General features: G+C 40.7%; 1 protein-coding gene across 1 annotated transcript; it reads left to right on the forward strand.

The window, feature by feature from the left end:
* The first annotated feature begins 3,372 nt into the window (after positions 1 to 3,372).
* On the forward strand, positions 3,373 to 14,289 carry vangl2 (VANGL planar cell polarity protein 2). Its single transcript, XM_078276075.1, has 8 exons — positions 3,373 to 3,696; positions 6,938 to 7,179; positions 8,115 to 8,238; positions 8,537 to 9,144; positions 10,502 to 10,638; positions 10,886 to 11,021; positions 11,315 to 11,561; positions 11,950 to 14,289. The coding sequence occupies exons 2-8, from the start codon at positions 7,109 to 7,111 to the stop codon at positions 12,205 to 12,207; spliced, it is 1,581 nt and encodes a 526-aa protein (XP_078132201.1). The 5' UTR covers positions 3,373 to 3,696; positions 6,938 to 7,108; the 3' UTR covers positions 12,208 to 14,289.
* Positions 14,290 to 14,461: the final 172 nt, after the last annotated feature.

Raw genomic sequence — 14,461 nt, forward strand, 5'->3', positions numbered from 1 at the left:
CAAACGACAGATTCAAACTTAAAAACTTGAATTTTCACTGAAGCCCTGTGTCGCTCAACCAAATTACTGCCAAATATTGCCGCTGACATTGCCTGTCTGCCCTTTTAAGATTTGACTGTGCATCCTCTGCCCCTCTCTCCGGTGTAGTGTGTGTGTAAATACCACGGTAAATACTGTGAACCAGCAACTCCTCCCTTCCCCCATGCAGCGGTCGTACCATACATAGTGTTTATATCCATCTAGCCTACAGCTTGTCCGCCTACCCTTCTCAGAACAACTTCTATTTATTAGGAGAAAGGAAAAGCTTTGTAAAATTGAATTTTTCAAACTCAAGCACATGGTCCAATCAAAAATCAACAAGTAACTGCTATATGCAACTGTGCTGTGATCACAGCAGTTAAATGAAGTTAAAAAAAAAAAAATGTAAAGGGATAGTTTGACATTTTGGGAAATACATTTACGGGCAAAGATCGATACCACTTTCATATATGTACGGTAAATATGAAGCTAACGACAGCCGCTGCTTAGCTTAGCATAAACACTGGAATTGGGGGAAATCGCTAGCCTGGCTCGCTCTCAAGGTAACGAAATCCACCAACTAGCACCTTAAGAGCACAGTAATTATTATCTCATTAGTTCCTGCAGTCTCTGCGGGTTACTGCGCCTGAATGTATCGTTTTCGCCGTGTTGGTGTGTTACGCTAAGCTAAGCTAAGCTAACCAGCTGCTGGCTCCAGCTCCGTACTTAAAGCACAGACTAAAGAATGGTATCGATCTCATCCAACACGTGGCAAGGAAGCTGCTAATGTCGAGCTATTCTATAACTATTTTTGGATCATATGTAGGAGTAATTTAACGTCCTTGACATTCAGAAAGGTTTTTGTACGACGTGGTTGAGGCACGTGTAACCAGACTGACTGACACTAGAGCCAAGTGCTTTTTTCTCAAACGCCATCTATGTTGAACTAATTCTAATAAACCCAGAAAATATGTATTTAAAATGTTACAAGGAAGGAACTTCTTTTAGAGAAGTTCTTTTGTGTACCAGTTTAAATGTTTTTTTGTGTCTCTTTCTTTCTCTTATCAAGCTGGGCAGAATCACACTGGACTGGATTTTATTTGAGCTGGTTTCAAATACTGAGGAGCACTTTAGTGAGTTACCCAGCAAAACTGACAATACACTACCAAACTGCACAAACCAGGAGCCAAGTATATTTACAAACTACCAGCCAGATTCTGCTATTAAATGATATTTCACTGCCTGGTGGAAGGTTTTCACTCTTTAGCCAGCACACACTGAAGGTGTCGTTTGATGAGAAGTGTAACTTGGCTGTCACATATGATCAAAAAAAGTGGACTTAGAATGACAGCTTCTGATTGCATAGGCTGGCTGAGTTTAGCAGCTGAGCCACCAAGACCTTGAGGAATTTGTGCTAAAATGTAAAAATGTTCTTCCAAAGTGAAATATCTCTTTAGAGGTGTTGAAGGGAACACAGTTTGGCTTTTTTTTGTTTTCTCGACATTTTGGCTGCTGATTTTCAAGCATCTCAGACCATATGTTTTGTCCATGACAAAAAAAGAAAAAATATTCCTTCATTTTAACACGTTTCCGTGCCAAGCAATGGACACTCAATCATCACATGCATAACATGTGTGTTGTCCATAATTTGGCACAAAACAATGCCAGATGGTCTGAGCTGATTGAATCAAAGTCAGGATCTCTTCTTCTCCTCGACAAATATCTTTCCTCTTTTTTTTTTTTTTTCCTCCCAACTCTACCTACAGCATTTGTTCATCTCCAATTTCTACCTCTACACTTCAGTTTCTTTGTATCTTCCATGATTTCTTCTTTTCATACATTTATCTTGTACATTGACATCAGCGTTGTGGCCCTGACCAGCTGTAAAAAGAAAAAGGAAAAAAAAGAAAGCTATAACTGATTCCTTTTTTGTTAAAAGAAATGTTGCACAGACAAACTTCCCTGCACGGTGCAAACTACTGTATGCATACACACGTCTTACTATCATCTCATTGTCTTTTTATTTTGTGTCTTTTTAAAAACTCTTGTTCACTCATGTAAAATAGAAAGATCAGACCCACTTGTTTTATATATGTTCATTTTTTTTCTTCTGTAAAGCCTTAGTCCTCGTATTTGATTTTATTTTTGTAGATATGATTTTTTTTAAAAAGGATGTATAAATTATTTTCTTCTCCCTTGTTTTTAAAATTGGTGAGATTGTTTAGCTGCACAGAAGGAAAAGAGAGCTCATGTCTCAGATTCATGTGTTTTGTGAGATTAAAAAGAAACTGGATTAAAGAAAAGAGAAAATGTGAGTTTTTGCTCTTTGAATTTGGGTTTAATTGTCAAATTTAGTCTTGTAAGTGAGTGTGAAACATTCAATTACACATTTGGATATGTTGGCTAAAATTCATAGTTGCAGCTATAATATGCATCATCATTTTATGACCATGAAGGACTTTCAACTTCTACCACTTTTCAAAATCTACCAGTTTGAGGAGATTGTTTGGAAACGAATGCCAGCAAACACTTTTATATTCTTGAATAGAGGATGAGAAGGGTCGGTGTGAGAAGAGCCACCTACTTATAAGTATAGTAGCTATTTGTGGTTAAAAGTGTGTGTGTGTGTGTGTGTGGGGGTATAACATCCGGTTTTTGCTATAACTGGTTTGTAAAGGTTATAAGCAAATAACTAACGTTCATGTGTTTATTTTGTGGTAAAATTGTAGCCTGGCTGCGCCCTCCTACGTACTTCCTCTCAATTTTCATTTTTCTTTAGTAATGTACGAGAGTCTGGTAGGACTATATACTGTCTATGGTTAAGACCAGGCTAGTAAAATTGCACAGTTAGTAAAACAATTTTTATTTACAATATGTCCCACCTCATTTTTCAAGGTTGTATCTAATATTGGACATTTATTTTCAGCCTACCTTCATGTGTTCATTAAATAATGTGATTGTCTTCTATTTTTTTCTATGTTGTACATCTGATTATATGATGCATTTCCAGTTCTGGTCAATAATGCTATGAGAAAGCATTTTTTCAAGAGGAAAAACGTAGGTGTTCCTATGCTACTCATTCTGTTGTCACATTAATTATTAACAGGTATAACCACTTAATGAAATATTTATGGGCAGTTATTCAGCTGATAAAACCAAGCAATACAAATTAAGGGCCATGCATTTGCCATTTTAAGGGAAGATTCATCTATAGTGGTAAGTGTGTATTCATTGGGAGCAGATAAAGGTATTTTTTTTGTGTTTTTGAGGCAACTTTGTTCCATTGTGAAAAATCGGTTTTATTTTGAAAATCGTCACCGGAAGCTGTGACTGTACTCTTAACTTGACAGCGTGTAGCTCTCAGCCGGTGCTGGATGTCTGCACGGAGCCGCTCAGCTCAGCGGGGCTCCGCCACTCAGCAGATGCGGAGCCGGGATGAGGAGCGTGTCGCTGCTCTTTGTGCGGCTTCGGTGTTTCAATTTGAGATGCGATTTAACAGCCAAAAAAAAAACTACAAAACAAACCGCGTTCACCGAAAAGGAAACCGGTTGCACTCCGGTGGTAAATGAGCGAGGAGACTGTGGACAGATGAGAGTCGGGAGAAAGTGAATTTGGAGGCACTTTTGTTGCTCGGCTCTTTGTGCTGCGGGTTGCAGCTTTTCCCTTTTGGATAGAAAGGTAAGACATTCCTGCATGCATTCTGGGTAAAATGTGCTGTTAGTGTAATGAGCATTTACGTGGTAACACCGGCTGATTGTGGCTTTAATGCAAAAAATGGAAATCACTACATTTGCTTCCTTTTTCCAACCCAAATACGTTTTTATTTCTGTATTTGTGCACGGTCCCTCGTCTGTCGGGACTGGTGAGCTGGCAGATAACAGTATCGATCACAGATTCACCAACTGAATTTCACTTCCAGTGTGAACGCGTAGCCCGGTTTATACAGTCACACTTGCAGCTCATTCGCCAAGTCTTGTTCTTTGTTTTCATCCGCGCACTTTATCCATCTTGCACCTTTTACGCATTGTGCCAAATGGAACACATTACCAGACATCTGGTAGATTTACTTAACTGTGGACACGCGCATGTGAGATGAGTTTACTGTGTAGTCACCAGTCTGTTGCTCATCACTTCATCCTGGGTGTGTTCTGCTTTGTCTCGAGAACACTCTCGCTGTGTTGCCACTGGTGTTAAATCACAGCGCGGCTGCTGCTGCTTTTACCACTTTGGTTGCAGGTTATCACGCGCTTTGATTCCTGCTGAATGTGTGTTTTGTTATGTAAATTGTAAAGGCCTCAAAGCCTGGGCTTGGGTTGCTTAAAGGAGTCTGTATCGAGGCTGCAGCCACGCCTCGCTGGCCCACTGCGACCCTGAGGCCTGGAGGCCCCTGGGAGCCACACAGGCGGGCTGGTTAGCTCGTAGCACCAACCCGAGGCTGCATGCATTAGAGCATGATGTTTCATCCAGAAATGAGAAGTAAAGAGAAACATTTCACTTGGAAATAAAATAAAAACACTCTTACGCATATGAAATGTAAGTGACTTGTTTAAACTTGATAGACCTCATAAACGTGCAGCTGTACTTGAATCATCTCACAGCATCAGCAGAGATCCTGCTAAGAAAAACATTTTAAGACTGGCATATTCTGACTTTAAAAAAAAAGAAGTACTTTTTACAGTGTGGAAACAGCTTTGTCTGTTTACACACTGCACGTGGAACATCTCACATCCCCACAGGATGCTGAACGTGGAATCCAGTGTAAATCAATGAGTGGGGGATTGATTACAGTGGGAGAGGCTCTGTCAGTGAGATCATTAGAGTTGACTGTCTCAGACAGGGTGGGAAAGAGACAGAGCCGTTTTTGTTCATGGCACAACCTAGTTTTAAACCTGTGAGAAACTGTGCATTCGGACATGTTTAGATGTTTTTGTTAATACCCGAATTGTATTTGTTTTAGAACTAAGGGTTAACGCTCGGTCTTCACTCTCGTGCTGTGTGATGGACCTGTTTAACCCATAGACGCTTTTGACAGTCAAGTCATAGTAGTCAGTTCATGTTCATGACAGGCTTGTTAAGTTGGCAGCAAAGGATACAGTTTAATGCCACTAGAGAATGTGGGCGCTCAGGTCAGTATGATATCCATTTTTAACCAGAAAGCAAGCGGAGTGCTCTGCCTGACATGATGTGACAATGGTCCAGCATATTCTTATTTTCTAAAAATGTAGAGCGAGCTAATTCCCCCTGTACAGCGTCTATAAAAAGTGTGTTTAATGTTTTATTGTCTCTGGGAAATTAACGTTTCTGTGTAGTTTTGACTTTATGCTTGGGCTCATTTCTTGCTGGAAAACACATTGTCTCCCAAGAGGCATGTTTCTTCTCAGGCATAGTCTACATCATGTTTTCCTTCAAGATTTCTCCATATTTAGCAGCATTAATTTCTCCTCCACCCATAACAAGCTTTTCAGGGCATGCAGTAGAGAAGCATCCTCACAGCACGATGCTGGTATGGATGGTATGTTTAGGATCTTGTGCAGCGTTTGGCTTGGATCATATATCATGTTTAGTGTGATGGCCAAAAAGTTCTGACTTTTGTGTAAAAATGTAGATTTTTTTTTTTTTTTTTTATATGGCTTTTTCACTTTGTCACTCTCCCGTAACGCTGCACAGAGGTAACTGGTGTTGCATGCACAGTCTCTTTTATCTTTTAGCCTATATATCAAACAAATATCCAGTCTTGAAATCCCAGACGCTACCATGTCTACATGTCCGACGACTCAACCTGGGATCTTGACAGCTGGATTGAGAAACTGAAATGTTGTTGATCCTTGGAGTCGAAATGCATTTTCAGTATAGCTTTGTCTGCCTACTTATGAATCTGCTTGCAAAATATTCCATCTGGGAAGTCCATTTGTAAATCACATGAAGGCTATTACTAGTATCTAATGTGGAAGATGGACAGAGGAGGTCATGCCACAAATTGAGAGCGCGAGAAGATTTCTTATTAGATTTAGAGTCTGCTTGTTTCACGCCCAATTCGGAAAGCACCTTTTTTTTTCTTTTTTTAACTGTCCGGTTAAAAACTCAAACTTGAAATGGAGGATGGGTTCAGAATTCTAGCCTGGTAAATGATTAGTGTCTGTTTGTCTTCTGAGGTGTGTATTTGAGGGAGAATGAGAGGAGGGGGTGTAGAGTTGATGGTCTGGTTGTTGTGGCAACTACCCCCCCTTCTGTCTTTTCTCACCCCTAGCCTCCCATTCATCCCCATTGTAGTAGTTAAGCTCTGTTGCCCTTGGAAACCACAGGGGACAGTTGGGGAATGTGGCGTCTGGGTGAGTATGTATCACACATGGATCTAAGACAAAAAATAAACCAGCACAAACAAACAAAATATATTTTCTGTATTTGTATAAATGAAGCACTTGCACATTTTAGCGTAGCTTGAATCGTCATCAACTGGAACATTTCAGAGCAGCTCTGATGTTCTGCCTCTGCACACTGGAGACTTGTAGCCTAGAATAGAAGGTGGTGTAATCGTCCTTTATTGGCTGAGAACACACTAGGGGCCACATTACTGGAGTTTGCTCATAAAAAAAACTCCTTCATTGCGGAAGAATGGGCCTGGCTATGTCCTGTGTGACTGAAAACACGCAGAGAGACACTTTCACACACCTCGGAGTGCCAACATTTTAACAATGTCTCTCTTCTTGTTGCCTTTACTTGGCATGTTTTCCTCTGAGATGCTTGTATTCCTGTCTGATATGACAAATTATCCCTCTCTCTCTCCTCATTTTTCTCTCTGTTCACTCTCCACTTTCTCTCACACCCGTTGCCTTTTCCAAACTCACCATTTCTATCATTTATCTTCTTTGCTCTCACCCCGTCTTCCTCCCCTTATCCCCCCCCCCCCCCCCCCTCTCAGGCCTCCAAGATAGATTCCCTCAGGAGTAAAGTGGACTTGCTGCGCCTCCCTCTGGCCCTCTCCACCAAGTCCATCAGCAATCGTAAGAGCCAGCTGGGCGTGGTCTGGGAGAAAGGCGGCGGCTCGGGGGCAGGAGGGGCCCGGAAACACCGCCCACCGCCGGCCTCCGACATGGACAACGAGTCGACTTACTCGGGCTACTCCTACAAGTCGTCCCACTCGCGAAGCTCCCGCAAACACAGGTAGCAGACCACAGATTGTAGTGTAATGCAAGCAGGGCTGCAACTAACTAAAACTATTGTTATTATTGGTTAATCTGCCGATTATATGCCGAAGTTGATATCTTCAAATTGCCTGTTTTGTCCGATCATCGCTCCAAAACCTAAAGACATTCAATTCACCATCATAGAAGACAGGAAAAAAAAAAAACTATTTGGCACAAAAATGACCAAAGCAATTAATCAAATAACAGTTACCTCTTAATTTTCTGTCAAACGATCAATCGACAAATTGTTTCAGCTCTAATTGCACAAGTGCATGGGTATATTTCCAGTTACTTGCGCTTTATAGATACTTTTACAATATTATTAGCATGAGGAAAAAAATAAAATAACACATGTACGGGGCGTCATCACATCTTCTTCACATGTAGGGAACCTCGTGAATTAACCTGCAGCATGTCAGCTGTTTGGAAATTCTTCAGCGTGTGTGCAGAAGATAACAAGTTTGCAATATGCAACACCTGCAAGGAAAAAGTTGGGCGTGGAGGGACGACACCAAAAACCAAAATCACATTATTTTTTTTTGGATATTGGAGGAAATGGTTCTAACATTGCACTTTAGATGTGTGCGAATTTTATATAGTTCTATTTTATAGTGATCCATTATCTGTTCAAAAAATGTTCTATGTTTTGTGCAAAATGTTCTATTAAAGAAAAGATGGAAAATAAATATTTGTGTGTGCTGTAAAGTGGTTAGAAAAAATGATTGAGATATATATATATATATATATATATGTATATATATATATATATATATATATATATATATATATATATATATATATATATATATATAAATAAATAAATAAATAAATAAAACCTGCCAGTACAGGAAGTTTTAAATCATTGTTTTCTATCCATGGATAGTAAACCATCCCTGACTTCTTTTTCTCCAGGGACAGGAGGGACAGGCATCGCTCGAAGAGTCGCGACAGCACCATCCGCGGAGACAAATCAGTGACCATCCAGGCTCCTGGAGAGCCGCTGCTGGACGCAGAGTCCACCAGAGGAGACGACAGGGTTAGAGTCCGATTTTAATCACTACTCCTTAAGTGTTCTGCCGGGCGCCTGGATAGCTCGCCTGGTAGAGCATGTGCCCATAAACAGGGGCTCAGTCCTCAACACAGCAGCCGCGGTTTCAGTACTGACCTACGGCCTTTGCTGCATCTCTCTCTCTCTCTCTCTCTCTCTCTCTCTCTCTCTCTCTCCTTTCATATCTATGCTGTCCTGTCAAAATAAAGGCCTACAAATTCCACAAGACAGAAGTGTTCTGCCACATATCTCCAACGCTCTTCTCTCTACTCTGCTCTGTCTTCAGGATGACAACTGGGGCGAGACCACCACGGTGGTCACTGGCACCTCCGTGGACAGCGTCTCCAACGAGGACCTGACACGCATGTCAAAGGACCTTGAGGATTCTTCGCCGCTGGAGTGCCGGCGTTACCTCAGCCCAGCGTTGGGCGCCGTCCTGGGGCTCTTTGCTCTCATCACTCCTCTGGCCTTCTTGGCCCTCCCACAGCTCCTTTGGCGGGATGAACTGGCACCTTGCGGCACACCATGTGAGGGCCTTTACATTTCTCTGGCCTTCAAGCTCCTGATCCTCCTCATCTCCACCTGGACGCTGTTTCTGCGCCCGCCCAGAGCCACACTGCCGCGCTTCTTCATCTTCCGCTCTCTGCTGCTGGCATTGGTCTTCCTCTTCGTGGCGTCCTATTGGCTCTTTTACGGGGTGCGGGTGCTGGAGCCCAGAGAGACGGACTACAGGGGGATTGTGGGATATGCAGCGTCTCTGGTGGATGCGCTGCTGTTCATTCAGTACCTGGCCCTGGTGCTGCTGGAGGTCCGACATCTGCAGCCCGCTTTCTGTCTAAAGGTTGTGAGGACTACAGACGGACATAGTCGCTTCTACAACGTGGGACATCTCAGGTTGGTCTGGAATATCAGAAATATATTTTTTTTTATTTAAAAATTGTGTTAAATGTTTAGTTTTCTGCCTTTTTAGTATACATATGATAAAGATAACCTCCTTGGCAATGCTTTTTATTTTATTTTTTTTTTCGAAATTAAATAATAATAATAATAAATTTATTTATTTAGGGAGGTTATCTTTGCAGTCCTGTTTATTTGTCTGTTTAATAGCAGGAAATCTCAGGAACTGCCAGATAGATTATTGCAAAACTTGGCTGGAAGAAGTACACACAAAAAGCAGTATGTGGCTTAAAGGTTAACGGCATGTCTACACAGGAAGAATTTCAGTTGCAATCTTCAGTTTGGCTCACATGCATTTGACGGTACAGATAATGCTTCTATTTTTAATCAATCCAGCTGTCTACACAGACCACATAACGGCGTTAAACATGCATCAACACGACCTGAAGCGTTTACGCTTGAAGTTATCTTCTGTTTAACACTCATCACTACAGTGAATGTGTGTTGAGCTCTGAGTAATGCCAAAATGTGGGTGACTACTACACTCATTACTGTGCCTGAGCACATCCTGTGTCAAACACAGAAGGAAGCTGCTGCTGCTGCTCTGATAACATACTGCTCAGTGCTTACGCTACGCCTGCAGTTATATGTCAACATATTCTTGATCAAAAGTAGTCCGTCATAGCAGCTGCAACTCTTGTCTGCACTTTGCACTTGAAACCATATTTAGGTGACACATAATAACAAATAATATTGTATCCTGCAGGCAGCACTAGATTGAAAAAAAAAAAATCTAGTAAGTGTACATAATTCAGTATTCATATGCCTGACTCAGTTGAAATTCCCAGACAATATTCCCATGCAGGATAACAATATTTTCAAACCTAGATCAAATACAGACAATTATGCAGCATTGGCAGAAGTTGCTCTCTTTGCGTGCTGAAAGAGATATGTTGCTTTCATCGATACAAAATGAGCACAAGTTGCCTGTAGACATGAATGCTGAAGACTGCAATTATCAATTAATAAAATATATTTTTCTCACAAGCTGATCATTCCCTGCATGCTATAGCTACTATGTGGCTTCCAGGTCAATGTTTACCTCAAACTAGAGATGGTGATTTGTGATTCATAATTACTCCCCTGCCCTTTTATCATCACTTTGTCATATGGGCTTTATATTTCCACAATGCAGAAGACTTTTCTCATGCATGCAGCCCAGTGGGAGAGGCTGTTTATTCCTCGTTGGTTCACTGCTTCCTCCATCTGCTCTCTGGTTGTTAAGGGTGATATGCAGTGATAACAGCTTTTTGTTTTGAAATATTTTTTTCTTCCTCTGTCTTGTGCAACACAGTATTCAGAGGGCAGCAGTGTGGGTTCTGGACCAGTACTACAGTGACTTCCCAGTCTATAACCCCGCCCTACTCAACCTGCCCAAGTCCATCCTCTCCAAGAAGATGTCTGCCTTCAAGGTTTACAACTTGGGGGAAGGTAAAATGATTTTTTGTCTATTATTTTATCTTTAACTTTTTTTCCATTCAGTCCATGCGGCATCAGAATAATTCCTATAATGCATATATTTAAAATACACTAAACGGGGCAAAACGAGCAAACATGCACTCGCAAATGATACAATTCTAGTTTGTTGCCTGCGGAAACAATGATATAGTGATAGAAGTGAGTCTGCAAGAAAGTTGTCTATTAGTTGGATCTTTAACTTCATTGTTTCTTTCTACAGAGAACAGCACCAATAACTCTACGGGTCAGTCCAGAACTATGATCGCAGCCGCTGCTCGGAGAAGAGACAATTCACACACAGAGTACTACTATGAAGAGGCAGAAGTGGAGCGCAGGGTCCGCAAACGAAAGGCCAGGTGAGAACATACCCACACACGTACATGCACAAGTAAATATATCATTTAAATTGAATTTTAAGGATATGATGGAGTGTAAATGACCCCCACGAGTCATTGAGTAAAGTTTAGGCCTAATAAAATGACAACCAATTATTAAACTTTGATATAACGATATAGTTTTCATCAAGAGCACTAAGTCCCTTTTCACGTTATGTGTTGTTATTTGCCCCATTGTAAATATATGGATATTGATTGGAGTAGCTTTAAATTTAAGTCAAGTGTCTCACTCACTCTGCCATGTCTCCTCACAGACTGGTGGTGGCAGTAGAAGAAGCATTCACCCACATCAAGCGTCACCAGGATGAAGAGGCGACCGCGTCCTCCCCCAAACACCCGCGGGAGGTGATGGACCCCAGGGAGGCGGCCCAGGCCATATTTGCCCCCATGGCGCGGGCCATGCAGAAGTACCTGCGCGCCACCAGGCAGCAGTCCTACCACAGCATGGAGAGCATCATCAACCACCTGCAGTTCTGCGTCACACACAACATGACTCCCCAGGTACATATTTTCAGAAATTCGTATTTCACGTGAAAATCTTATCGTTTTATCAACAATTTATCTGCAGCTCTAACAGTAATGCCATATTTTAAAGTTGATATTATGTCTCTTAGCCTCAAGTTTATTGTCATGTGCATTAAAAAGTACAAAGTACAGAGAGAATGCAATGACATGTGTTTTGCCCTGGCCCTCTCTTCTCATAAAAACTATAAATATAATTTAAATAAAATATTATAAAATGACCTGAGTAAAGTAGTACAATCTAATATGTTGTAGCAACCTACAAACTATCGCAGCCATAACAGAAATAATGAAACGGTTACCGACGGTGAATTAGTGCATCTGTTTATAAACTGATTGGAACGTATGTTTCCTGTGTGTGTCCCAGGCTTTCCTCGAGCGTTACCTCAGCCCAGGCCCCACCCTCCAGTACCTGGACACCAGCAGGGGGCGCCAGTGGACACTAGTGAGTGAGGAGCCGGTGACTGCTGCTCTCCATCAAGGCCAAGTCTTCTCCCTGAGACGCCTCGACTTCTCCCTGGTCGTCACGGTGACGCCCCTCCCCTTCCTGCGCCTGGGCGAGGAGTTCATCGACCCCAAAAGGCACAAGTTTGTCATGAAGCTCCAGTCAGAGACGTCCGTGTAGGACGAGGATGCTGAATCAAACATACTAATCTTAGTGCTTTCAGGGTATCTTTTTTTATTTTTTTATACCTTTTTGTTTTTGTGATTATATTATTTTATTTTTTTTTGATAAAGACAACATAATCTCAGACATTGTTACTCAAACAAACTTTATTAGACTCAAAGTGCCGACTGTTAACTTTTGATATTGCACTACAGACTGCTTCCAGTTCCCATGATACAGAAGTATTCTTTGGGTTTCTTAGGGGCTTTTCAACACTCCTATAATAAAATACATTGTTTTGGTGAAAGACATTTGATTCTTCGGTTGAAAGAATGACTACTTGTGTCTATCAATTGGATTTTAGCCACGTTTATTTTTATTCATGCAACATTTATTCAAGAGAATATACCCATGTAGTGTCTGTGTTAAAGTATTTTGAGTGCGCACTGACCTTTTTTAATGCACACTCTTTTGTCAGAGCTAATCTTACACGTTTCCCTTTTTTACTGAGCTTCTTGTTATTGAATTTGACCTTTACAGGCTACAGATAGAATCAGGTGATGACCCAATGGTCCCCTGGTCTTATCTCCCCTTTTGTACATTGAATGGATTCACTGACTGAATCATTCCTTCCTCTTTTTGTTTACTGAATAGTTTTCTGAAAAGCGGACATACTGCATACTGTACTTCCCACTGAAAATGAAATAAACACTGGATGTTCTAATGCACTGATCATTTCAGCAGTGCATTGTTTGTATTATTTCCTGCTCAGGTTTTATTGAATCACTTCTCATTTCTGGAGAAGCTACAGAAATGCACTCCTGCACTGAGAACTAATCTAACTTTCTGAGCATAATGTGTGACCAGTTTATGTCCAGTGATACTGGTAACGAATGTTTTCTCCTCTACATATGAGGTTTGAATTGGACTTGATGAACTCAAGCACAGATGGTAATTACTGTCTCTGATATTTTTAAAGTGAGTGTGTTAATCTGTGTATGTGGTTGAGCATGGCTGGATCACTAACTGGACAAAGTGAGAAACTGCCTCATGGCCTGGACCAAAAAGCCTTAGGGTTCCTCCTTGTACGTAATTCAATTAATAATAATAATAATAATAATTAGTAATTCAAAATCAATGCATCAGAATCAGAGATATCTTTTAATTACACACACTCCTCAAGCCACAAAAGGCTTTACTCAGTACATCTTTTTTTCACAAGACCCGTAAAAAAATGTGAAAGATAAGGCTCTTGCCCTTTCAATTACTTTTGTTTATTTTTGTTCTTATCCTATATTTCTATCAAAGTGCTTTAAGGCAATTGACACTGATATTGATATGGATATTATTCAGCACAGAAAATCAACATATATTCACATTTGTGAAGCCAGACACCAATGATTTTTTTTGTGTTTCTGCCTAAACAATCTACAAATAATCAAAATAGTTGCAGATGGATTTTCAGTTGATTAACTAACTGATTAACAGATTTAATTGTTCACCTTCTAGAGTAATGTTTGGTGCCGTATATATGAGGTGTCAACAGGGGCCCCCCAGCAGGATAATCCAGCCATGTGCAGTACATGTACACATTTGTGTCTTTTGTCACTCAGAGATAAACTTACAGATGTCCTTTTTACACTACAGATAGAGATTGTCGTGCTACTCAACAAGCTGTTGACGGTTGTATTGTTCCTGTTTTTAAATAGATCACTTTGTTGTACTCTATCTATGCTCCTAACACTTGTCTCTGAAGAACATTGTCTTTAAAACCAAGATTGTTGGGTAACACTTTACTTGAAGGTATCTACATAAGAGTGTCATGACAGTGTCATGAACACATGACACTGTCATGACAGTCATGAAACATGAACCCTAACCATAACTTGTCATGACAAAAATGAATGACACTAAAAAAGTGTTATGTCATAAACGTTCCTGACTTGTTTATAATGTTTATGACACGTTCATGACAGTGTCATGTCATTCTTATGTAGATACCTTCAAGTAAAGTGTAACCAATTGTTTACTGTTGCACTGTGTTTTTTAGGACTGAGTTGATGTAAAAGGTTTTTAATAAATGATCTCATCCAAAGTCAAGTTATGAGTCACAAGTTGTTTTTTTTATGTCTTTTATAGGAAGTGTGGGGGTAAGTGGGGGTAAGTGGGTGTTAAGCTGCGACAATGTGTGAGCATTTCCGTTGCTTTATAAAATTGCATCATCCAACACCTTGTACCTACAGCAATTGGAATTCACTTAACTTAAGTTAAA

This window comes from Sander vitreus, chromosome 19, assembly GCF_031162955.1.
Source record: "Sander vitreus isolate 19-12246 chromosome 19, sanVit1, whole genome shotgun sequence".
In the NCBI taxonomy this organism is placed as follows: Eukaryota; Metazoa; Chordata; class Actinopteri; order Perciformes; family Percidae; genus Sander; species Sander vitreus.

Coding starts and splice junctions, on each gene's coding strand:
- vangl2 (XM_078276075.1), top strand. CDS start 7,109: ATGGACAACGAGTCGACTTACTCGGGCTACTCCTACAAGTCGTCCCAC. Junction 7,180..8,114: donor CGAAGCTCCCGCAAACACAG/GTAGCAGACCAC, acceptor CTTTTTCTCCAG/GGACAGGAGGGACAGGCATC. Junction 8,239..8,536: donor CCACCAGAGGAGACGACAGG/GTTAGAGTCCGA, acceptor CTCTGTCTTCAG/GATGACAACTGGGGCGAGAC.